The sequence below is a fragment of the Acomys russatus genome, chromosome 22, assembly GCF_903995435.1.
Source record: "Acomys russatus chromosome 22, mAcoRus1.1, whole genome shotgun sequence".
In the NCBI taxonomy this organism is placed as follows: domain Eukaryota; kingdom Metazoa; phylum Chordata; class Mammalia; order Rodentia; family Muridae; genus Acomys; species Acomys russatus.
In genome coordinates, this window is record NC_067158.1 from 7,277,758 (window position 1) to 7,303,390 (window position 25,633).

Genomic DNA, 25,633 nt, shown 5'->3' on the forward strand with positions numbered 1-25,633 from the left:
TATTATTCAGAGTTCTAAACAAGCATATATGATGCTTGTAAAATACGATTTTTTTTTTTTTACTAATCTCTCATGATTGCTTTCATATCAGGGCTGTAGCATTTTTCTTAACTATACATTACGTAGGTCTTTTTTTCTTTTCTTTCAAGACAAAGGTCTGACATAACCCAGTCTGGCCCTGAACTCCCAGTAGAGCTGGTGACCTTGAATGTCTACGTGCCAGGATATGCCACAATGCCCAATCTTATACTGTGCTACAGACCAAGCCCAGAGTATCATGGCCACCTCTATCACACAGGCCACAACCCTGCCCAGATATACTTAGAGGCTTATTAACCTAGGCTGTCTTCAAAATTGCTACATAGCCAAAGCTGGTCTGAACTCCCATCCTCCTGTACTGCCTCCCTTGAACTAAAATTGTAGATGTGAGCTACCATATCCACCAGATCTCATCATAGATGGCTGTGACCCACCATGTGGTTGCTGGGAATTGAACTCAGGACCTCAGGAAGAGCAGACAGTGTCCTTAACCTCTGAGCCATTTCTCCAGCCGTGGGTTTCTTTTTTATTCTGTCTTGTGATGGAGATCAAACGCAGGGCCTTGAGCACGCTAGGCAAGTGTTCTACCCCTGAGCTACGCCTCCAGCACTGGACATTTTAATACGGAGTACTTCTACTCAGGATTATAAACAAAGCCCCGGGGGCTCCCTTCCAGGCCAGACTGCAGGACAGACGACTGGGTGTGCAGCAACCTCGAACTCGTGAGCCAGAAGGCAGAGCTTCTTTTGAGTCCCGGGGACTCCAGCACACACCATGGCCGACTCTGAGCGCCTCTCAGCCCCCCAGCTGCTGGTCAGCCTGCGCCAGCTTTTCGGGCACCGGAAAGGGAATGCCCCAGTTTGCTAAGACTATCCTGTGCCTGGTGATTTTAATGTGCTTCAGTGTGTCTGCTTCAGCTTACTCAACCGTGTCGGTGACTGAGATGATTTTCGCTGCTGTCCTATTTGCCTTCTACGTGTGTGACCGCACTCCAAGATATCGTTCATCAACTGGCCTTGGACTGACTTCTTCCGGTCCCTCATAGCATCCATCCTGTATCTGGTCACCCCCATTGCTGTCCTCGTAGAAGGAAGAGGCGGCTCCAGAATCGTCGCTGGGGTGCTGGGCCTACTTGGTGCAGTGCTCTTTGGCTATGATGCATATTTCACCTTCCCTCTACAGCAGCAAAGACATACAGCGGCCCCCACTGACCCCACAGATGGACCGTGATCCTCTGTCTCTGCTACCTGCCGAAACAGCTTCTCCATCAAAAACTTCCTCCTGCCTGGTGTGGTGGTGCACGCCTTCAATCCAAGCACGCAAGAGGCAGAGGTAGATGGATCTGTGTGAGTTCGAGGCCAGGGCTACACAGTGAGATCCTGTCTCAAAAAACAAAACAAAACAAAACAAAAAACAAAACCAAAATCCCTCTTCCTGTTTCTACAACACTCCCAGCCAATTCTCTGACCCTGTTGAAAGTGCTTAGGGTACAAGAAATTGAACCTAGGCAAGCACTCCCCACTGAGCTATATATTCCTGTAAAAGTGCCTTTTTTGGAAGCGTTATCTTCCAGCCCGCCAATCAACCTTCCTGGGTGTGGTCACCTTTATGGGGGTACTTAGCCCCCCCCTTTGCTCTGCAGTACCAGCAGCTGACATGAGTTCTGCTTGAACCATATTCCCCACATAAGCTACAAAATGAGTGACCCACTACAAATAACCTTTTTCTCTGTGTGGGGTGAGCTGTAAAGGGCTAAGTAAATAATAAAAATATTGTTAAAGTCTAAAAAATAATAAGATTATAAACAAACGTGCACAGCGTAGTACCTGAGGGCTAATGCTGGGCTATCTCCCCGGCCTGTGTCCTTTCTGCCTGGCTGCAGACTGGAAATGAGACCCACGTGACACAATGTGAGCTACTGTAAGCACACACGCACACACACGCACGCACACACGCGCACGCGTGCGCACACACACACACACACACACACACACACACACACACACACACACAGATGGAATAGGTCCTTACCCAGGGATCAAATAAGCTGTTCCTCTCGTGTGCACGGTAAACTCCCACTACAATCCTTTCCTTAAAGCTCACTCCCCTGGTGACTCTGAAAGTAAAGGAGGTTCAACCGTCCCTCCCAGACAATCACACGTCCTCTGTTAGAGATCGGGAACCTGAGGGCTTAGTGACAGGAAAAGCTAGCCCAGGCAGCAACAGAAATACTAGCTTGTAGCATCCTTGTGAGAGGAAATCTGAGGCTCAGTTCATCTCAGATATCCTGACAGTAATCAAGGTGTAAAATCTCACCAAACTATGGAAGAACAAAGCCCCAAACATTTGATATGTAAAGAGTAGTAAAAAAATTAATTTCACAGTATTAAATGTGTCCATAGTGATTTTGTTAATGAACTGTCTTATTTTGAACTTTCTTAAGATCAGGTAGAAACAAGACTAAACTCAACTAAACCCAAGGGTGCCTTGAACTCACAGCAACTCTCCTGTCCTAGTCTCTCTTTGTTTTGTTTCCAGACAGGGTTTCTCTGTGTAGCCCTGGCTGTCCTCGACTCAATTTGTAGATCAGGCTGGACTCGAACTCACAGCGATCTACCTGCCTCTGCCTCCCAAGTGCTGGCATTGAAGGTGTGTGCCACCACCATGCCTGGTCTTGCCCCCGTCTCTTAAGTGCTGGGATTATGAGAGAGCTGAGCCATCATGCCCCGCCCTACTGTTTCCTTTGAGCCACTTCCGTTCCTTGGCCACACGGTTTGGCACACACGGCTTTTGGGACATTGCTTTTAGAGGTGGCAAATGGGCGCCGTAGTTTCTTCCATCCTGTATCACAAAGCGATGGCTCATTTTTGTAGTAATCTATACCACACTCTTTCTCTTCTCTGTTGGGTTGCACACACCTATAGCGTACTGTCTCCCTTTGCCCCTTTACCTTCTGATATGATGGCCCTTCCTTTTCCTCTGGACGATGTCTTCCCAGTCAGCCCCTAGTGGCAACGACACCCCTCCCACAGCCAAACAGTCCCCGAGGAAGAGGCAGGCATGCTCTTTATTAATAATCCAATGTGAACAGAAGTATTTAAATGAGGCTCCAGAGCTGTTTCTCACGTTAGTATCCTCTTTTGTAGTTCCATCCTTTCATAGGCTAGTGCAGACATTTTTCTTCTTGGAAAAGTAAGCGTTCTTCAAAGAAAATAAACGGTCACTCTGACTGTGCACGTTTAACATGGCAGACACACGGGAACTTAGAAATGATGCCTCCATCAGAATGTAAACGGGGAGCTGCCTACATCTCTTGCATTAAGGGTCCTACTCCGCTGCTTAGTGAAAAACTCACTGGCTCAGGAAGGAGAGAGAGAAAGGGCTGCCGTTATCCTTTCGAAGGATTTCCCAAAACCCACTTCTTTCCGGCTAAATCGGTATAATATGCCCACCAAGCTGCAAGGAAAGGAGGAATGAGGAGGCTTTCTTCTTCTTTTTCACTGAGCACATGACAGTATCGGAAGAGGACTCAGCCATTAAGAGCACTGCCTGCTCTTCCAAAGGTCCTGAGTTCAATTCCCAGCAACCACATGGTGGCTCACAACCATCTATAGTGAGATCTGGTGCCCTCTTCTGGTGTACAGGTGTACATGCAGGCAGGATGTTGTATACACAATATATAAATAAATCTTAAAAAAAAAAAAAAAAAGAGTGCCACGCTGATTACTGGCGGGCACCCACCACTCTAGGAGGCAGGTGGATTGCTGTGAGTTTGAGGCCACTCTGGTGTACAAAGTGAGTCCAGAGAAACCCTGTCTGAGGGAGAGGGGGACGTATACTAAAAGGAAAAAGTTACCAACCAAACCATGAGCCATCTACTCTTTTTGCTTATCTTTGAATTACAGTTCCAAACGGGGTGGACTTGGCAAGCTGGCTGCATGGTTAAGAGCATGTACCGCTCTTGCAAAGGGCGCGGGTTCAGTTCCCAGCACCGACACCAGCTGGCTCCCAGACACTTGGAACTCCAGTCCCAGGGAGGCTGACACACTCATCTGGCCTCCATAGGCACCTGAATCCACACGCACATCCCTACACACAGATAGACACAAAGATATGTAAATAAGAATAAAATTGCCAGCCGGGCGTGGTGGCGCACGCCTTTAATCCCAGCACTCGGGAGGCAGAGGCAGGCGGATCGCTGTGAGTTCGAGGCCAGCCTGGTCTACAAAGTGAGTCCAGGATGACCAAGGCTACACAGAGAAACCCTGTCTCGAAAAACCAAAAAAAAAAAAAAAAAAAAAAAAAAAGAATAAAATTGCCCAGTGGCGGTGGAGCACTTGGATCTCTGAGGCAGGTGGATCTCTGCACTTGAGGCCAGCCTGGTCTACAGAGTGAGTCCAGGGCAGCCAGGGCTACACAGAGAGACCCTGTCTCAAAATAAAATAAAATAAAATAAAATAAACAAAATAAAATAAATCTTAATTACTTTTAGGATTTTCATTTGGCAAATTAAGATTATAATTTCAGCATACATAGAACAGGAACCTTTATCTCTTATTTAAGATTACCACTCATAAATGCCATAGTTATTCCATGTGCACACAGGATTTAAAAAGTAGCATAAATTATTTTAATACTTTACCATCAAAAATAATTTGGGGAATTAGAGAGTATAGCTCAATTGTAGAATTCATGTTAAGTATGTGGGAGCCCTGAATTTAATCTCCACCAGAAAAAAGGCAAAAAAGAAATCGTACCCATGGTATGGATAATTTAAGAGTAAGTTTCCAGTGCCAAAATTACTGTAAATTTCCAAGTACTTATTTTTTCTGTAGTGTATTACTTATTTAAAGATGGTTCAGAGACAGTTGGGAGAACTGACTCTTAAGTCACAAGAGCAGATGAGCTGGCCCTGCCCCTCACTGGCTGCAGCACTCAGGAGAGTGGGCCCTGAGCAGCACAGTGAAGCTGGCTTTGGATTCATGGGTGTAGGTAAGCGCCAGTCCTGAGGGCATGAGAGCAGGAGAGCTGGCCCTGCCTCCTGCCCATTGGCAGCGTTGCATGGCCTAGTCAGAGCAGTGCTGGAGAGCTGGCCCCTATGGTGCAGATAAGGGAGGGTCAGTGGGCTGACCAGCTCAGCTACCACCGAGGCCCAGACCCAGGACTCTGAAATGGCCCATCCCCAGATCTCTATCATCTGCAAGTGGTTGGGACTCGAGAAAGGGCCAGTCCTGCTGCTGATCCAAAGCTGCAGAATCTCAGTGACACATCAGGATAACGTGGAGGGGTCCCGGTGAGGATTGACAGCGTCACAGGAATGTAAAAATAATTTTATTCTCCTAGCCCAATCATTATCTGGGAGGCCAACTGCCTCCTTCTGCTAACCTAGGCCTAGTCCTGGAAGCTTCTAGCCCTCCAAACAATCTAACCTAGGCCTAGAATATTTTCAGCCTCTGAAACTTACTACTGAATAAGCTCACCCTTTCTAGTTCTTTCTGAGCTCTGGGCTGGATGGTTCAACTCAGCTGTCCTGGCTCAAACTCTTCTCCCAGCTGACTTATACAGTCTGGCTTCTCTCTTGCCCCAGAATTGCTCTGCTTGGCCTCAGACTAACTCAGCAATCTGCTTTAATCTGGCTTTTTGTTTTCTGGCTCATTCCATCTTTACCCGAGTTCTCTCTCTTCAACCCATCTCTCTATTACTATCCCGGTAAAACTGCCTCTTAAGTAGCTTCCCTTTCCTCTCTCTTTTCATGAGACTTGGGAGTATCCTATTCTGTCAATTCTTCTATGAATTGTTACCTTTTAAAAAAAGATTTATGTATTTATATCTATTATTTTATATAGTGCTCTGCCTGCATGTACACCTGCAGGCCAGAAGAGGGCATCAGATCACTTTATAGATGGTTGTGTGCCACCATGTGGTTGCTGGGAATTGAACTCAGGACCTCTGGAAGAGCTGTCAGTGCTCTTAACCTTTGAGCCATCTCTCCAGCCCGATTTGTCATCCTTTCTGCCACTCAATTAGACATCATTTTCAAACATGGGTGCTTCCCTCTACAAACAAAGGCATGTGCCACCACACCTGGACCTAAGCTTTTCTTTGCCTGATGCTCGTTCTATACCAGGCTGGCTTTGAACTCAGATCTGCTTGCCTCTGTCTCCTGGATTAAAGGCGTGTTTGTATTCCAGTTGGATCACATAGACTTAGAAGGTCTTTGGATGTGGTCTCTTGCCAGAGCAGCCATGTTCTGAATTAACATTCTTCTACACAGAACCCATAGATCTCGAACCAAACCAGTGACTCACTGCAATGAACATTTGCAAGTAAAGATGTGTGGATGGGGGGATAAATTGTGGGATACACTGTGACATACTGCAGCTTCCACGATGAGATATTTTCTATGCTTTATTTGCTGTTATTGTTATTGTTGTGTGTGTGTGTGTGTGTGTGTGTGTGTGTGTGTGTGTGTGTTTTATTGGGGGGACATTGCAAGGGTTCAGGTCAGATATGACAAGACAGGGAGATGTGTAGGACTGGGGTGCATGATGGGAAACTCACAGGAAATTAATAAAAAGTAAAAAAGAAAATGGCTCAGAGGGGGGAAAAAAAAACTGAAAATACCTAGTAAATTTAAAACTAGATCTGCAAAAGCTAACAGTTCTCTCAATATCAACCTTTTCTCCCTACCAGATAAAACGCACATTTCCATAAGTAATTCACTTATGACAGCAGTGGGTCTCCAACCCTCACACGCTTTGAAAATACAAATATAATCATAATCAACAGCATACATAGCCATTTCAAAACTGCAGCAGGCAAAGCTGCAATGTAGCAGTCAAGTCGCGCGTCGGGTAGGCTCAGCCTCTCCAGGCATGGAGTCTTGGTTCAGCATCCCTGCATATGTGAGAGCTGTTCCTACATGTGTGTGCAGCACCCCACGTGCAGGCGCAGAGGTCCCGAGGCTGCACCCAGAAGGGGCCATCTTGGGATTCAGGCTCATCCTTGAGAATTTTCGTCTCCACTTTCCTTAACATCTTCCTTGCTTTCCCTGCAAGAGTCCGGGCTGTTGGTGTCAGTAAGACAGTTTTCTTCCTCGTTCGCGCTTTCTTCTTCAGGAGAGCTAAAGAAAGAAATGTATCAATCTATCAAAGGAAAAATGTGTTGGTTTCAAAGGTAGGCAGCCCTGGGTTTTCATGCCATCACGGTCTATAGGCTCCACACCTAGCCAGGAGAACTACGGCAGGACCAATGCGGAAATCAAATGTCCCTGACAACTGACTATTTTGAAACTTCACTCCTTATATTCCAGCCGAAAGCAGGCCGTTTTTTAATGAAAGTCAAAAAATGTACACTTGCCGTAAGAAAATGCTTTATTGCTGTGTAATATTTATATTGTGTCAAACATGGTAAAATATGAGTGTATTTCACAGCAGTTCACATGCATTCCCTTAAATAAGAGATTTTTAACAGCCGGAAAGCACAATACCTTTCTTTGTCCGCAGTGCAGCTTCTTAGCTCTCGCCTGGTGAGGGTCCCGGACACCTTCCCACTTTGGCCTTTCTCTGAAACAAACTCCTCAGAGAGTCCTAGTGCTCTTAGCGTGTTAGAGTAATGCTGTTCTGCTGCCATCCTTGCGTTCCTCTATAGGAGAGACAAGCCTTTTTAGGTGAGAGCAAAAGGAATAAACTTCTATTAAGATGTATGAATTTAAAAGCACCAGTGGAAAGGAAGAACAGCCCCAGAGACCGAAATATGCTTCTGTGACTGACAGTGACATGCTCAGACACAGACCAAGAGGTACTCATGTGCCCAGAGGACAGGTACACGAATGCCCAAGGCAGCACGCAACCAAAGCCAGCCAACATTCGGGTGGGTAAGTAAGCCATGCTACAGTCGACCAATAGAAAAATAAATAAGCTATAGTTATCTGCCACAACCTGGCCAACCTAACACTGAGCAAAAGGCACGCTCAGGAGAATATGAAAGAATACATCTAGCCAGCTCAGTAACCTCAAGTTCAGAAACAGGAAAAGCTGAAAACAAGGTGATGGTGCATCCCAAGTTGGAAGCGTTGACCTCTAGAGGAGGTGGCTGAGTGCTGAGCTGTAATGATACTTTTAAGACTGCATAAAGAAAAAAAAAAAAAGACTGCATTAAAGAATGCTCCAGAAGAGATCAACAAGGAAACAGAATAATGAGCCACGTGTGAGTCAATCCCAGTCCTCAAAGGGTGGGGCCTAGAGGAGGGTTAACACAATTGCAAGGCTAGCCTGGCCCACATGAGTTCCAGACCAGCCACCAGGGATACCTGGCAAGGTCTGTCTAACAACAAAAGAAACAAAGGAGCAAATAAAAACCAAGACCAAAATCAAAACCAACCAATCAATGAACCAATGAACCAACCAGCCAACCAACCAACTAACCAACCAACCAATCAACCAACCAACTAACTAACTAACCAACCAACCAACAAATCAACTAACCAACCAACCAACCAATCAACTAACCAACCAACCAACTAATCAACTAACCAATCAACCAACTAACCAACCAACCAACCATCCAACCAAAGGTCATGTGTCTAACACTGTGGTTCAGAGGGCTGGACCACATTAGAGTTGCTGGATGGCTCTTTTATGCAACTGATGTAGTTCTCAGTCTTTATATCCTAAGACATCAGCTCATCAAAGGTAAAACCATCAACATTATTTTACCTTACGGAAGAAAAAAAGGGATATTTAGAGCAGAAGTCAAATCTCTTGAATGTCACTCCTTGGGTGGTGCGTGGGAATTTTTCTTTTCTTTTTTTGTTTTTTGTTTGTGTGTTTGGTTTTTTGAGAAAGGGATTTTCTGTGCCCTGGACTCGCTTCATAGATCAAGCTGGCCTTGAACTCACAGAGATCCTCCTGCCTTTGCCTCCTTGAGCACTGTGCTCAAAAGTCTGTGGGACGTTTAGTGATCTTTTCATATCGTAGCTGAGGGCTCCAGATGCAGCTCGTTGGTGGAGCATATACATGGCCATGCTTGGGGCTCTGGTTTGAATCTCTAATGCCACAGTAAAACCAAACCAACGAACAAAAATACCCAAACCTTAAAAAAAAGTTTCAATCCCAGCACTCGGGAGGTGAGGCAGACAGCCTGTTCCTCAAAACCAGGAAGGGGCTGCACAGCAAGATGCAGTTGAGGGGAAAAACAGAGCGCAGTTGCCACAGGTCAGCCCGGAGGCCATGGCTTCGGGCAGCTACATGGTGACAAGGTGCTCAGCTCGCTGTCTTGGCTCTGGCCCACTCTTAGCTCTTCCAGGATATCTGGGGCCAAGAATTCTCTCTGAAACTCCACCTAAAGCAAGGTTCACAGCCCGGTTCTGGTGGGCCAATGGCCACCCCGTATATAGAGTGTGAGCCCAGTCGATGCCCAGTTAATACACAGGAAACCACAGTTGCTGGATCTAGCATTGTGCAGGAGAGGCCAAAACAGCAGAGCTCAACTGTGAGGGCTGTTACCATGCCCTGCTGCAGCTGGGGAGGCTGGAAAAGGCACACAACTTAAAACTTCTCTTAAACTGCTCCACAGTCAATAGCAACGGTTTTTTGGTTGGTTGGTTGGTTGGTTGGCTGGTTTTTCAAGACAGGGTTTCTCTGTGTATCCTTGGCTGTCCTGGACTCGCTTTGTAGACCAGGCTGGCCTCGAACTCACAGCGATCTGTCTGCCTTCTGCCTCCTGAGTGCTGGGATTAAAAGCAAACAGTGCAGGTGAGATAGAGTCTCACCGTGTAGTCCTGACTGTCCTGGTTCTGTGTAGACCAGGCTAGCCTTGAACACAGGAAGATCCACCTGCCACTCCCTCTTGAGGGCTGGGATTAAAGGTGTGGGCTAACCTCCAACTCTAGGTTCATTCACTGCCTCAAAAAGGGTGATTCAGGGTTGGGCGGTGGTGGCACACGCCTTTAATCCCAGCACTCAGGAGGCAGAGGCAGGTGGATCACTGTGAGTTTGAGGCTCAGCCTGGTCTACAAAACCAGTCCAGGACAGCCAAGGCTACACAGAGAAACCCTGTCTCACTGCCTTTCACACGAACTCTGGCGCCCCATATTTGACCATGTCCCCTGGATGGGGAGGCCTGGCGGCACTCAGAGGAAGGACAGCAGGCTACCAAGAAGAGACTTGATACCCTATGAGCATATACAGGGGGAGGAGGTCCCCCTCAGTCACAGTCATAGGGGAGGGGAGTAGGGGAAAGCGGGAGGGAGGGAGGAATGGGAGGATACAAGGGATGGGATAACCATTGAGATGTAATATGAATAAATTAATAAAATAGTTTTAAAAAACAAAAAAAAAAAAACCCCTGTCTCGAAAAACCTAAATAAATAAATAAAATAAAAATAAAATAAATAAATAAACGGGCAGTGAATAAAGCTACAAGAAAAGTTATTAAATAACAGCTAATTAGCAGTAATAGTGACAGCAATTTTTTGAGTGGGGTGCGGGTGTTTAGGGAGAGTGGGGGGCGGGAGTACTAATTTATGATAACAAAGCCAAAATAGTGCCTCCGCCACTGGCTATTGACTTATCTTTAGACCTCTGCAGCAAGCTGAGTAATCTATGATGGTTTCTGATTTGAACAGTATTCATCCTCTGCCTTCATCGTACAGGGACTGGAAAGGTTGGGAAGTGAAAAGAACAGTGAAAGAAAGTCACACTTATTTTTTCATTATCAAAGAAGGCCGCTACTCAAAAGGATTACTTTTTTTCTTTTTAAGATAACACATGGGGGTTGGAGAGATGGCTCAGAGGTTAAGAGCACTGGCTGCTCTTCCAAAGATCCTGAGTTCAATTCCCAGCACCCACAGGGCAGTTCACAGCTATCTATAATGAGATCTGGCGCCCTCTTCTGGCATGCAGGCAGAACACAGTATACATAATAAAAATCTTTTTAAAAAGTCATCTGATCTGCACCTTCGTTCAAGGTAAAACACACTGTCTCACAAAAGTGTGGTCATAGTCTGTCTTTCATTTATTTATCAGTTGCTGAATGCCTGTTTTTAACCAGGCTTAGTGGAGATATGGAAACACTGGGGAGAGGAAATGCTCCGAGGAAACAGGAGGCCCAAGGGCCGAAAATGGGAGGAGATTGTTAGCTATGGTGTCAATTTGCTTCAATGTACTCCTCACTGATCTTGCCACGTTTACTCTGGTGCTTAGGAATGGTGGATTCAGAGCAGGGCAGAGCTGTCTGCTATGCTGGGACACATAGCTAGTATGTTAGGACGTTGCCCTTAGCTGGGGCCAACCCAGAAGAGAAAGTATACAGTCCTGTCTGGCCGATTTCACCACATCCGTTAGGCTCCCTCTCCCACAGCCAGACATTACTGTAGGAGCTAGATGCTGGAGAAACAAAGACTCAGCCATCACCCTTAGAGTCGATTAGCTGGCGGGGAAGAGACGTTGCAGATGATCCCCACACGGCGGTGAGAGGGATAAAGGCAGATATATGCATAAGGCTCATGAAAGAACCCAGGAGCACCACAAAACCACAACTGTGGGCTTCCCAGTGTGTGGGCAGACAGAGGCAGGCGGATCTCTGTGAGTTCGAGGCCAGCCTGGTCTACAAAATGAGTCCAGGACAGCCAAGGCTACACAGAGAAACCCCGTCTTGGAAAAAAAAAATTCTTTTTTTTAAAGGCAAAGATAGACCTAAGTCTGGCAGAGCCTACAAGGGCCAAGTGGAGGGCTAGGAAGATGCAGGGGAGGCAGACTAAAGCAGCTACCCAGAGGGCTGCGGCTGGAGCTTGGTGGGTGCAGTGTCCGGCCAGCTGACGAGAAGCTCTGAATTCGGTCCTTAGCACCAGGAAAATCAGCTGTGGTGGCACACGCCTGTAATCCCAGCTCTCGGAGGAAGAGGCAGCAGTGAGAGGTTTGAGTTCACCCTGGCTGTATGCAGGAGTCACACAGGTTGACAAGAGGCAGAGAGGGCCTTTGCGCACTCCTCTCGGACTTGGAAGTTTGTCTTTCGGGAGGAAGGGCTGAGGGAAGCAGATGGACTTGGGTTCTGATCCTAGTGTCACCGTTTACTAACTAACACACTCCTGCCCTCCTCTGAGCTTGAGTTTCTCATCTACCGTATACCTCCCTTCCTGAGGTAATCCGACTGGGAGGTTAATCGTAAGACCCCCTTGAGACCTGCACTGAAAATGGGAATATGGCTGGACTCTGTGGGAGCGGATGGCGGCACTGGTGACAGGGTGTACTAACTCACACCCACTTGCCAGGGCAATGGTGAAGCAGAAAGATCTGCCCTTTGGTTTTCAGTGCTTTTGAAGGCCTGGAGAGATGGCTCGGTGGTCAAGAGCACTTACTCCTACAGAGGGCCTGGATTCAGGCCCCAGCAGCCACACGGTGGCTCACAACTCCAGTTCCATGGTACCCAACGCTCTCTGATCTCTGCGGGCAATAAATGCATGCAGCGCATAAACATTCAAGTTAAAACAATTTTTCAATACGTAAATAGTCAATTAAAAAATGCTTTTAGTCAGGCGTGGTGGCACACGCCTTTCATCCCAGCACTTGGGAGGCAGAGGCAGGGGGATTGTTGTGAGTTCGAGGCCAGCCTGGTGTACAAAGCAAGTCCAAGACAGCCAAGGCTACATAGAGAGACCCTGTCTCCAAAAACCAAAAAAAATGTATATAAATAAATAAATAATGCTTTTAAGAGACAGGGTCTCAGTACATTGCATACCCTGGCCTCACACCAAAGGGTTCAATCCATACCCGGAAACCTCACCACAATCAGAACCAGGCCGACTGAAAAGACCAGGCACAGGAAGCAGGCTGTGGCAGTCGTGTCGTGAGATGCACCGGCTTAGCGGCATGTTCTTTATTGAGCTTTGAGCCTTATCAGATCTTAAGCAGGATTCCTTCCTTGCTGGACGAGGTGAAGCTGCCCTAGAAAGAGCATGTCTCAGCAATTGCGGGGCAGGTGGGGAAGACAATGCACACACGGGGGGGCTAGAGGCACCGAGGAAGCTGGGGACGGACCTAAATCCCAACAAACACAACCTGGGCAACTCTTTCAAACAGCATCAGCCTGTTTTGTAATTTTTCATCTTGTTCCTCCAGTTCTCGCCGATATTCGTTCATCCTTGCCTTTTCACTCTTTCTAGAATCAGATAAAGAGAACGGGCATTTTAAAAGGTCTGCGCTGAAAGTTATATTATGGACATTTACTTCAGAAGACAAATCAGAAATTGAGAGCACAGTTCAGTTCCATTCCTTTTCTAGGCTGGTAAGATTCTCGTAAGTCCAGAATAAAAATCCCTGATTCTGAAAGCACACATTGCACAGCGCAGGCACATGGTCTGGGCATTTTGATTTCAAAAGTCTTCAAGGCAAAAAGTGTTCAAACTGGCCTGAAAAGTACCTTATTTATAAATGCACAAAACCAAGAAAATCTGGTCCAAATCAGGTGTCTTTTTAAAAAAAAAAATTCTTTCAGCTGGGCATGGTGGCACATGCTTTTAATCCCAGCTACTTGGGAGGCGGAGGCAGGTGGATCGCTGTGAGTTCGAGGCCAGCCTGGTCTACAAAGCGAGTCCAGGACAACCAAGGCTACACAGAGAAACCCTGTCTCAAAAATCAAAAACAAAACGCTCTGAAGCCGGGTGGTGGTAGTGCGTGTGTTTAATCCCAGCAGTAGAAAGGCAGAGGCAGGTGGATCTCTGTGAGTTTGAGGCCAGCTTGGTCTACAAAGTGAGTCCAGGACAGCCAAGGCTACAGTCCTGGTACAAACAAGCAAAGAAGCAAAGTGTGCTTTTTCTTTTCCCCCAAATGAGATCGCATCATTGTACCTATTCCTTTTTTGTTTGTTTGTTTTTTAAGACAGGGCTTCTCTGTGTCGCTTTGGCTGTCCTGGACTCACTTGTAAACCAGGCTGGCCTTGAACTCACAGAGATCCACCTGCCTCTGCCTCTCAAGTGCTGGGATTAAAGGCGTGCACCACCACACCTGGCCACTGTACCTATTCTCTGGACTAGATCCCACAATGAATTAAACTTTGCTGTTTTTCTCTATGTAAGATATACCAAAAGCAACCAAGAGAGGTTCGTGGGTATAGAAAATATTCAGACTTCAAAATAGTCACACTTTCTCATAGGAAGTTGGTACTAACTTACTGTAGGTAAATACTGTATTCCTAAGGAATTTTTTGCTCAAGTTCATCAAACTAGGCTCTATTAGTGGGCTAGTGCTATACAATAAAGGATAGGCAATGAAATTAAAAGCAAATATGTGTATTTGGATCTTATGAATCAGATTAAAAGTTAACAAATCATACTACCTACCCAGCTTTGGAGGAAAGCTTTTCTTGTTTACTTGCGGCCATTTTTATGTGCAAAGTTTGTGACATTGGTTTTCAAACTCTTTTTTTTTTATTTTTTTGTTTTTCGAGACAGGGTCTGTATAGCCTTGGCTGTCCTGGACTCACTTTGTAGCCCAGACTGGCCTCGAACTCAAAGCAGTCCGCCTGCCTAGGGATTAAAGGCATGCATCACCACGCCTGGCTGGTTTTCAAACGCTTGATCTGCAGAATTCAGGTGTTCTGCAAAGGGCCCTAGGTGTTCTGTGGCTGCTGTTAGCTTTCACGGGGCAACAGTCACAAGGGGCAGTATGCACCCGTGATGCATTCACTTGAGCTGTTGTATTTGGTACAAACTTAAAACAGAACTCTGTCACTTATTTGTTAATTGAGAGAAATATTCTGGGCTTGGGATAGAGCTCAGTGCTACAGGCTTTTCTCAGTGGTGTACTGCACAGCCACAAGTGGCACAAATAAGACCAGCTCAGCCAGAGTCTGTGTACAAGGTCCTGATTTTGATTCACACATCCTCCGCACCATATATATAATGTGTGTGTAGACACATATACATATGTGTGTATATGAAATATTTATATAACTTATAAATAAGAATAGACATATATAGACAAGGCTTTGTGCCTGTAATAAAGCAGAGCTGTTAACTATGGCCATAATAGAAAATGTTTCTGTTCCACATAGTCTCTGTTTCTGTTCTTGCTATGGAAATGTGTATATTGATTCTCATCATAGGTGTATATGTGCATATATGTATTGAAAAGTTGAATATAAACAGCTAAAGATTATTTAGCCAGGAAGTGGTGGCACACGCCTTTAATCCCAGCACTTGGGAGGCAGAGGCAGGTGGATCGCTGTGAGTTCGAGGCCAGCCTGGTCTACAAAGTGAGTCCAGGACAGCCAGGGTCACACAGAGAAACTCTGTCTCGGGAAAAAAAAAAAAAAAAAAAAAAAAAAAAAAAAAAAAGATTATTTAAATCCATAAATTAAGATGCCATACCACTTCATATCTAAGTATCCACTGGTTAGGAAGAAAAGAAAGGAAAGGAATGGAATGGAAAGGGAACCGTGTTGGAAGCCACTCCGTGTGCTTCCGTGATACCTGAGACTGGTTACTCTGGATTTAAGCGTCTGCGCTAAGCTCTCGTGTGAGTCATAAGCCTTAACCCGGGTTGCCAGGAGTTTCTGCAGTTCTTTCATTCTTTGCTTCTGTTTAGTTAGGATCCGATTTCGCTCTTCTTCCAAGATTTTCTTTTCCTCAAGTGATTTCCTGAGGGCAACAAACTGAGGCTTAATTCACTTTAAGCCAAGGAGAAAGTTGTCCAGCAAAGATTCAACACAGGACAATTCAAAGGCTGAAAAAAAGGTAACCTTTTGACCAAAATCTGAATTATGAAACTGGAACTCCGAGTAAGGCTGATGGTGTAAGCTTGTGCAAGGAAACAAGTCACACCTGTTACTTAGAAGAACATTTTTAGCAAATAATTCTCTACCATGGATAATTGAGCGATTTCCGATGTACCAAGCTGAACCGCACAGGGTTGCATGTATCAATTCAGCAAGCGCGTGCCAGCGCCTTACCTGATGGCTTGCTCCCGGCCCCGGGAAGACACGGTGGGCATCGGAGGGTTGCTCTGCAAAGGCCTGGGATTGGCACACACACTTCGTGCCGGTGACTCACGTCTCGGCGACGGATAAGGCCAGCGTGTTTCTTTCAGCGTTTCCTCATTGGCTCTTTTGTCGGCCAGGACTTTCTGTCTCTCACTCCGGGGTTTGAGAAGACTACAATGTTTGCAAAACATTGAGCCGCTCAGGAAGCTCGGTGCAGACGAGGGTCCCCGCCCTTTCTCAGAGTCGTCTCCCGTGTAGTCTTCATCCGGGCTCCAGCACCGACACCTGTGTCTGGGCCTTCCAGGACTTCTGGGGACCCTGAATTGTCTGTAAGCTGGCCGATAGGACCTAGACCAACCCTGCGGCTGGTCTCGGGCCTTCGGCTGCATCCTGGTGTTCCTAGAGAGCTCTTCCGCCGACTTGTAATTTGCAACTGGCCTGTAAATGAAATGTGGCACAGGTCTGGCTTTAAACCGCTTGGTTTTCCTTTTAGCCTTAAAAAGGTCTCTCAGCAGCTTTTCGCGGGCAGCTTGCTTCTGCTCCTCCCGATCCATGAACTTAAAGGGCTTCTGGGCGGCCAGGAGTGCCGCTTTGCTCCTCTCCTTGGCGATCCTCCTCCGCTCCTCCTCCTCGCGCAGTAGCTCCTCATACAGGGGAAGGAGGATGCGGGAGGGGACAGGATTGGCTCGGAACTTCTTCTTACACTCTGCCTCATCCTCATCCCTCTTGGGCAGCTTCTGCCTCATTTCCAGATCGGATCTTGCTTTGGAGGCTCCCTCTCTCCTCTTCTGGTCTCTAACCACCATTTGAAAGGGCACAGGCACTGTAATCCTGGGCACCCAGGATTTGGGCTTCTTCCTTGTTTTCTTAGGTGTTTTGAAGTCAGAGTCATTCTGAATATAGTCTCGAACAGAGAAGTCGTTCCACATGTTGTTGATGAGCTCCCTGGCGTAGGCCCGCATCCTGCTTTCCCTGGGAGTCTCTTTCTCTAGGCTGGGCGGCTCCTCGTCAGAAGTCGTGGACAAGGAGGGTGGCCGGCCTAGGTCAGGTTCTGAAAATGTCACCAGCAAGAAAGGAGGTGGGCGGTTCTTTTCCGATGCAGAACTAAGGAAGAATGATAAATAGGGTACAGTTTCAATTTTATGTGGCCAAGGGTTAGAGTTAATGTAACTAGATTTTTCTAAGATGGAAGGCATGGCCAGCTAGCTGTACAAGGTTCGTGACGTGTCACTTTTATTTAGAATAGAGATGACAGCTTTTCAGAGAAGGAACCTGAGACCTCAGCGGCTCCTCCTGTCTCACTTCTAGTCACTTCCGTCTAAGCGTCCCAGAGTCACCATCTTGGACGTGTCTGACCACGCCTCTCCTACCTGAAAGCTTCCTCTTTGCTCACCCTGCAGCCTCACCCCTCCCTAGCCCTGTCCCACCATGCCTGGGTGGGTATACATAGTTGCTGCTGTCCTTGCTTCCTATATCTGCCTCTTATTCCTCCTCCAAGTGTGAACTCAGTTGGGCACGCTTGTGCATGCTGATGGAGGCCAAGGCCGGAAGGAGACGGAGGCCAAGGCCGGAAGGAGATGGAGGCCAAGGCCGGCCTCAGCACGGTAGTGACAGCCTGTCTCTCATGCATTGAGAGTTTGGTTCCCAGCACTGTTTGGGGGAAAACAATTGTTGGTTTGTTTTTGTTTTTCCTGAGACAGGATCTCTCTGTGTAGCCTTGGCTGTCCTGGACTCCCTTTGTAGACCAGGCTGGCCTCAAACTCACAGCAATCCACCTGCCTCTGCCTCCCGAGTGCTGGGATTAAAGGTGTGCGCCGCCGCTGCCGCCGCCACCACCACCACCCAGCTAATTTACAGTTTCAAAATAAGCAAGTTCACAGCAGAAATAAGCCTTGAAACTAGATTGCTTTTAAAAATAAGAAACCAGGCCAAGTGCGGTGGTGCACGCCTGTAATCCCAGCACTCAGGATGGCAGAGGCAGGCAGATCTCTGTGAGTTCGAGGCCCGCCTGGTCTACAAAGTGAGTCCAGGACAGCCAAGGCTACACAGAGAAACCCTGTCTCAAAAAACCAAAGGGGGGGGGGGGGGGAAGAGCACTGGCTGCTCTTCCGGAGAACGCGGGTTCAATTCCCAGCACCCACATGGTGGCTCAGAACTGTCTCTAACTCTTGTTCCAGGGGATCTGATTCCGCCACCCCCCCCCCCCCCCCCCCGACACATGCAGGTAAAACACCGATGTACACAAAAATAAATACACTTTTTAAAAAGAGAAAGAATGGGCATGATGACTCATGCTTGTAACCCCAGCATTTGTGAGGCTGAGGCAGGAGGATTGCTCAGAGTTTGAGGCCAGCCTGGACTATATACAGTATAAGATCATGTCCCAAAAGCAGGCTAGCCTGAATATTTTGATACGTATCTGTAAGCATTAAGTAAAGCAGGAAAACACAGGTGAAGAAGATGCTTCATCAGCTGCGAGCACTGGCCGCTCTCCCAGAGGACCCAGGTTTGATTCCCAGCAATGACATACAAGTCTCTATGGGCACTAGGCACACATATGGCCTGTATATAGATGCGGGCAAAACACATTAAATTAAATGACAATAAAAACAAACAAATAGATGGCCACCAAATGACCCTTAAAAGCAAGGGGGAACCTAGTAGACATTTTGAGTAAAAATCCCACCTTTCTATATCATTAAAAGCAGGAAGGACTATTTAGATGCAAATAGCCTGCGACATTTGTTCTCTCAGTCCAGGCGATGAGTGACACAGAACACACACTTACCTACAGGAGGCGCTAGAGGACTCCTCCCTGGTGGTCGCTGGGTGAAGTTCTCTTATATTTAGCTTGTCCTTGTACATTTTCGCTAGTTTGGCCATGGATTCTGCATGGGCAGCCTTCAGCTTTTTTAGCTTCCTGAAATACTCTTTGTCCGAGTTGTAAATATCAGCCAAGTTCATAATGTCTTCTAGGGCCACACTTTTGTCCTCCCCAGGAACGTTGTTAGAACCTGCCTGATAGGAAGACAGACTTGCTATGCGGTATTCGAAATTAAATAACAAACTAATCGACACTGATCCAAATGCTGATTCTTACAGCGGGCTCACTACGTAGCCTAGGCTGGCCTCAAACTCCCTACGTACACCAAGCTAGCCTCTGCCTCCTGATTTCTGGGGCCAAAGGCACACGCTACCACGCCTGGCTTCAACCCACTTTATATTCCGGCAACTGCCAGAAAATGTTCAAACGCGGACACGTACCACTGCAGAAGACAAGATGGAACTAGGGCTAAAAGGCAGCCTCTTCTGAGTTGTGCATTTTTGCTGAGAAAAGAGCGGCAGCCACTCCTGTGCCCAGAGCCGGCTCCTGAGGGGCCCCTGCCTCAGGGCTCCAAGGGTGTGCAGTGGACAGAGGACAGGGATGGGGCCCAGGGACAAAGTTCTCAGGCGCCCTCCAAGACGCCATGTTGGGATGATCTTGGAGCAGGAAAAGGTCAGGGGGCAGGCAGAAGAGCCTTTCAGAAGGAGGGCTTCTGCAGGCAGCAAGGAGAGTGATGCCCAGGGGTGGCCGACACTTTGGGCATGAGGAGAGCAGGGAGGGACACGGGCTGGAGATGCTACACACACACACACACACACACACACACACACACACACACACACACACAGAGGACTGGAGGCTCTTACTGACCTTTCTCTTAATCTCTGCCCATCTTTCAGGTCTTTTTGTTTGTCTGTTTGTTTTGTTTTTTCAAGACAGGGTCTCTCTGTGTAGCCTTGGCCATCCTGGACTCACTTTGTAGACCAGGCTGGCCTCGAACTCACAGTGATCCGCCTGCCTCTGCCTCCCGAGTGCTGGGATTAAAGGTGTGCACCACCACGCCCGGCTATAAATATAAATTTTAATGTTGTTCTCAGTTGAGAAATTTGAGGTTATATACGATATTATGCATAAAAGGCCCACCAACCATGGTTTAAAATTTAGCCTACAAAAAAAAAAAAAAAAAAAAAAAAATTTAGCCTACCACCTGGAACAGACTAAAATCAAAAGAGTATATTCCCAAGGTAGATTCATAATGATATCATTTCAGAAAACCAGCTTAGGCTTTCCAGAGGGAAAATTCAGAAGAACCCATTATAAATAATAATGTATTTGTTTTTATTTATTCTAGTTTGGGCTGGAGAAGAATCTCAATTGTAAAGTATGTACTTAGCATGTACCAGGTGGTGGGGTCATAAAAACGGGGAGGGAAGGGAAGAACAGAAAGATGGATAGACAGACAGATGTATATTTATTTATTTATTTAGAAACAGGGCTTCTCTGTGTAGCTTTGGCTGTCCTGGACTCACTTTGTAGATCAGGCTGGCCTCGAACTCACAGCAATCCACCTGCCTCTGCCTCCCGAGTGCTGGGATTATAGGCGTGTGCCACCTCGTCCTGCTGGATGTATATTTTTAAAATTATGTGCATGCACGTGTAAATGAGTGAGTTAAGGCGCCCATGGAGTCCAGAAGTGCATGTTCAATCACATGGAGCTGAAATTACAAGAGGTTTTAAGTTGCACAGTGTGGGTGTGGGCCGCCAAATTTCTGTCCTCTGCTCTGAACCACTGACCCGCCTATCTAGCCCACCAAGGTTTTTGCTGCTTCTGTTTGTTTTGTTTAAAAAAAAAAAAAAAAAAAAAAAAAAAAAAAGAGATAGTAGTGTTCAAGAGGCTGGTGGTGTCCCACTTGGGATAACCTCAAGAAAACAAATGAAAGAAAATGATTTTTCTTCAATAGGATGGATATATAGAAACCGCATACATTCACTGGCTTTCCATCCATAACTCCAGTTCCAGAGGATCCAGTGCCCTCTTCTGGCCTCCGTGGGCACTGCACACACATGGCATACACTCACACAGACCTACATAGGCAACCCGCTCCCACACACACATAAAGATAAATAGATCTTGCACGCGGTGGCACACACCTGCGATCCCAGCACTCAGGGAGGCAGAGGCAGGCGGATCTCTGGGAGTTCGAGGCCATTCTGGTCTACAAGCAAGTCCAGGACAGCAAGGGCTCCCCAGAGCAACCTTGTCTCAAGAACACCAAAACCAAAACCAAACGAAACAAACAAAAAATTAAAGGAGAAGGGAGCAGTGTGTGAAGTAGAAGCAGGCCTGGTGGGCTAGACTCACACACTGAGGTTTGTACGGTGGGTGCCCAAGCCACTGCTAACACAGTGAAAATTTTCAAACAGACCTTCCTAGGTTTTTTTTTTTTTTCTTTTAACGTTAACACAGATGAATGGCTAGGAAATGACTCCCAATTCTAGTCTCGTCGTCGCCCTGTGCCCCAGGATCCTCTGGTGTGCCCAACACCATATGCTTGTAATCCTCCTCCTCTCATGGTTAAGCTCTGTGTGTTGTAAGTGCCACTATGTAAGAAGCTCATCTCCCTGAGAGTGGCTTGACCCACTTAGAGAGGAATCCATCTCCAAGCAGCACCTGAGGCTTTACCATGCCAGCCCCGTAGGGAACTGTTTGTTTTATAGTCTACAGAGTTTATCTGAAGTTCTGGAACTTTTACTGATTTGCCTTCTTTTAAATGCTGAACCTGGCAGCCCCTGTTTATAATCCCAGCATGCAGAAAACAGAGACAGAAAGAGCCTGAGTTCAAGGTCAGCCTGAGCTACATAGCAAGTGTGAGGCTGGCTTATGCTGCTTGAGATCCTCTGGGCCAGGCATGATGGCTCACACCTTTAAATCTCAACATTCGGGAGGCAGAGGTAGGCGGATCTCTATGGAGCCAGCCTCATCTATGTGAGTCTGGGAACACAGTGAGACCCTGACTCCAAAATAGAAGAAGAAAAGAAGGGTGAGGAAGAAGAGAAAGAAGGAAGGGAGGGAGGGAGGAGAGGGAAGGAGTTATACAATGTTAAATGAGATATGTGTACCTCAGCCTCCCAAGTACTGAGATAGCTGTGGGCCACTGAGCCTTGCTAATACTTAAGATCTGTTCATTTATTTGGGGACAAGGTCTTGCTATGTTGTCTAGGCTGGTCTGGAACTTTCCATGTAGCTTAGGCTGGCCTCAAATTCACAGTTCTAACATTAGATTTTTGAAAAGGAGACAATGTTCACTGGGTTATCACCATAAATGATGTGTGGCTTTCCAAACAGGCCACATTTTGTCAATATTAATACGAACTTAGACACTGAGCAGTGTCTAGTGCAGACCTGGCCTGCCCGACACCTAGTGTTCCTTTGGAAAATCGCTCCCACTACCCCACAACTACGCTTGCCTGTCCCTTGCTCTCACCGCTGCCCACCAATTGCGCTCATAATCCTTTTATTTCTTTAGGAAAATAGAAACCACCAGAGAAACATTCGCTCATCTTTCCTCCTACAGAACTCCCTCCTGGGGACACTGTTCTCTATTCATTTTTAGAGATCTAATGTAGCATTTGGTATTTTACCTTACTGTTTCTCTCAGTGGGTGTGGGTGCCTCTGGGCCCTTCTCCCAGTCTTCCCACCATAGGGGCTGATAATTAATCGCTTTTGTCTGTTATGTCTCTACCAAATGCTGAAGGGTGTGTGTGTGTGTGTGTGTGTGTCTGTCTGCCTGTCTGTAGACCAGAGGTCAATTATCAGGCAAATTTCCTAGTCACTCTCCACCACACTTTTTGAGACAGCGATTTCAGCGAGTTCCAGGAAGCTACCTGTTTCTTCCTCCCCCAACACTGGGATTACAGACAAACGCCAACACACCAGGTTTTTATGTGGGTGCTGAAAACCCAAACTCAGCTTAAAATATGAGCCTTCAGCTAACAGGGCACTCTGGAACGTCAACCACACAAGGATGGCCATTTCTGTCACAGCAAGCAAAGTAAGAATTAATTTCTAAGTGAATTATTCACACTGGCAGTTGTTATACTTCCTACCAATTTATGTAAATCGCCCTAGAAATGGCATTTATTCTCTCCTTCGGTCCTTCTTAACTACCGAATGAGGTGGAAAATGGAGGCACCTATAGTCTTTTTACAGATAAGGAAACAGAAGTCATGTCCCAAAATCGTCTAGCAAGTCACAGAGAATGGATTCTGGTCCAGGACCCCATACTTCCCACCACACGAATATTTGGCATTTTGTGACCTATTACAGCCTGTGCAGAATGGTAGCTCTGTCAACTAGGAACCGGTTCTAGGATCCTGAGCCGTGATGGTGTTATAACCCTGAGGGTTTTGCTACAAGCCAGGCATGGTGCCTCATACTCTTGGTCCCAGCATTTGGAACATGGAGGCAGGAGGATCAGACGTTTAGGGTCACCCTCTGCCACAAACAGCGAGTTTGAGGCAATCCTGGACCTGTCTGGCTCAGTTGGTACAGCTCTTGCTGAGCAAGCACAAACCCTTCACCCTATCCCATCGCTTCTAAAAAACCAAGTCCAGGGCACATGTCTGTCCTGGTGCCTCACATCTGCAGGGTGCTAGCTTAAACTCAAAGTTCCAGACTTTAAAAGTGAATGAAAACTGGGCATGCCACACAACTTTAGACCCAGCACCCAGGAGGCAGAGGCAGGCAGAGCTCTGTGAGTTTGATCTGGACTACAGAGCAGAGCAAGTTCTAGAATAACCATGGCTAATGGAGAGACTCTGTCTCAAAAACAAAACAAAACAAAACAAAACAAAAAGAAGGATGCTGAGGCAGTTGTGCTGTTAAGAGCACTTGCTGATCTTGCAGAGGACCTGGGCTGGGTTCCCAGCACCCGCCTGTTGGCTCACACTGTCTGTACCTCCCAGGAACTCATGTGGCACACATTCATACACATAAATCTAAAAACAAACAAACAAAATGAGTAGAGCAGATGGAGAAGAGATGCTGATTACCATCAAAATACACTGTATGAAACTCTCAGAGAATAAACATATATTGACGGAAAAGAAGTGGAGAGAACAGACAGCATGCTGAGCCCTCCTGCTGAAAACACGTGCAGGGTATAATGCAGAAAACAGTTTGTGAAAGACCTTGCTGCACACTTATGGCCCATTTAGGAAACTCTGAGGTTTCAGCAATTTGTTTATCTGGGTGTTTCTATCTGCGGTGCATCTGTCGGCTGAACTTCAAACACACTCACCTAATGGACTGTACTAAAATCCACTAACCAAAACATTAAAGTTCTAAAACTGACTTGTGTGCCCAACTTATCATCTGAGGTCTTATGAAAATTGTGGGCACATCAGTTTTCCTTAAGGTAAAACACAAAAATTTTTTAAAAATAAAAATCAAAGAACTAAAGAATTACATGTGGGGGCAGTGGTGACACGTGCCTTTAATCCCAGCACTTGGGAAGCAGAGGCAAGCAGATCTCTACGAGTTCTGAGGCCAGCCTGGTCTACAGAGTGAGTTCCAGGGCAGCCTAGGCTACACAGAGAAAGCCTGTCTCGAAAAACCAAAAAGATTTATTCCTAAAACATGCTGAAGACTAGGACGTAAAAGTCCTATTCTTTGCACACTCTAGAAATAGCTTTTAAAAAGCTCTCCAGGAAAGTTTTTGCAGCAATCTTTAGTTGGGGCAGAGCGGAGAGAGGGTCTGCAGAGGGCGCCGCAGCGTCGCCCCACCCCATCCCCACCCCCACCCGCGCTGGTGAGGACCGGGACCAGCCCTCAGCCCCGCCGGGCTTCCACAGTACCGACGCCTGCGCCGGCCGCTTCCCACTCTTCACTTCCTCCTCCACGGCCGCCGCCAACGCCGCCGCCACCACCGACTCTAAGGAGGAGTCTTCGCGTTCGTACTGGGCGACCCTTTCTCCGGTGGTGGGATTTACCGGCAGGTGGAGACTGGCAGCCGCCTGCTTGGCCGCCCGGTTGGGGGAAGACATCGCCCCGCCTCCGAGCCCGAGCGCCCGCGCCGGCCCGGGGCGGGTGAGCAGGCGCCGCCGGCGACCTGGCAGATCTGGCTTGGGGCTAGCGGTTACTAGGGGCTCGGTTGCTAGGGACGCTACAGGAGGTGCCAGGGACAAAAAGGCAAGCAAGGGCCTTTCTCATTGTCACAAACCCTAGCGCTCAGTCTAACGATGGTTACTGATACAAGCCTGAGGTTTAAGGGAGCATTCTAGAAGCATAGCTATCCGAAGCCACACACAGACTACCACAGCAAGCCAAAGAAAAACGTAATTTTCAAGCGAGTTGCTCAATGGTAGTCTCGGCGCCGGGACAACGACTGATTCACGTGAATCACACCCAGGCTCCTAGCTAGGACTGGTTATTTGCTTTATTTCGGCCTAACTCCCTAAACGAGGACTTATCACGGTATACGAGCTTTGATCAGAAAGAGCGTGTTTTTGCAAACTGGATCAACGTATTAGGGCACGGCGGAACAGGAAAGCACCCGAAGCTGTGTGACGGCCCCAAAAGGGATAAGCTTTGCAGTACACTATCCAATATGGCTGAGAACAAGGTTCATCTCGAATTGACAAGCGGCAGCACGAGTTGCCCAATCAGAAGGAGAATACTTAGTTGTCCCGCCCTCTCTTCTCTGCGATGACCAGTAAAAGTCCAAACATGGCCAGTGGCTGCCGCTGCAACCAGTGAGTGATGGAGGTGGTTTGCCCTGGGTTCTGCAGCT

The 25,633-nt window shown here is 47.1% G+C and overlaps 1 protein-coding gene and 1 pseudogene across 2 annotated transcripts; one reads left to right on the forward strand and one right to left on the reverse strand.

Moving 5' to 3' along the window:
* Window positions 1–813: 813 nt before the first annotated feature.
* LOC127205708 (proteolipid protein 2-like) lies at window positions 814–1,437 on the forward strand (annotated as a pseudogene).
* Window positions 1,438–6,829: 5,392 nt separating this feature from the next.
* Window positions 6,830–24,929, reverse strand: Fam161a (FAM161 centrosomal protein A). Of its 2 annotated transcripts, XM_051164975.1 has the most exons (7): window positions 24,699–24,929; window positions 18,806–19,035; window positions 15,988–17,121; window positions 15,509–15,676; window positions 13,098–13,197; window positions 7,529–7,683; window positions 6,830–7,162 (listed from the first exon to the last, which is right to left on the reverse strand). In XM_051164975.1, the coding sequence occupies exons 1-7, from the start codon at window positions 24,885–24,887 to the stop codon at window positions 7,039–7,041; spliced, it is 2,100 nt and encodes a 699-aa protein (XP_051020932.1). In that variant the 5' UTR covers window positions 24,888–24,929; the 3' UTR covers window positions 6,830–7,038. The 2 variants fall into 2 exon arrangements, with proteins under 2 accessions (XP_051020932.1, XP_051020933.1); XM_051164976.1 differs by lacking the exon at window positions 15,509–15,676.
* Between the last annotated feature and the right edge of the window lie 704 nt (window positions 24,930–25,633).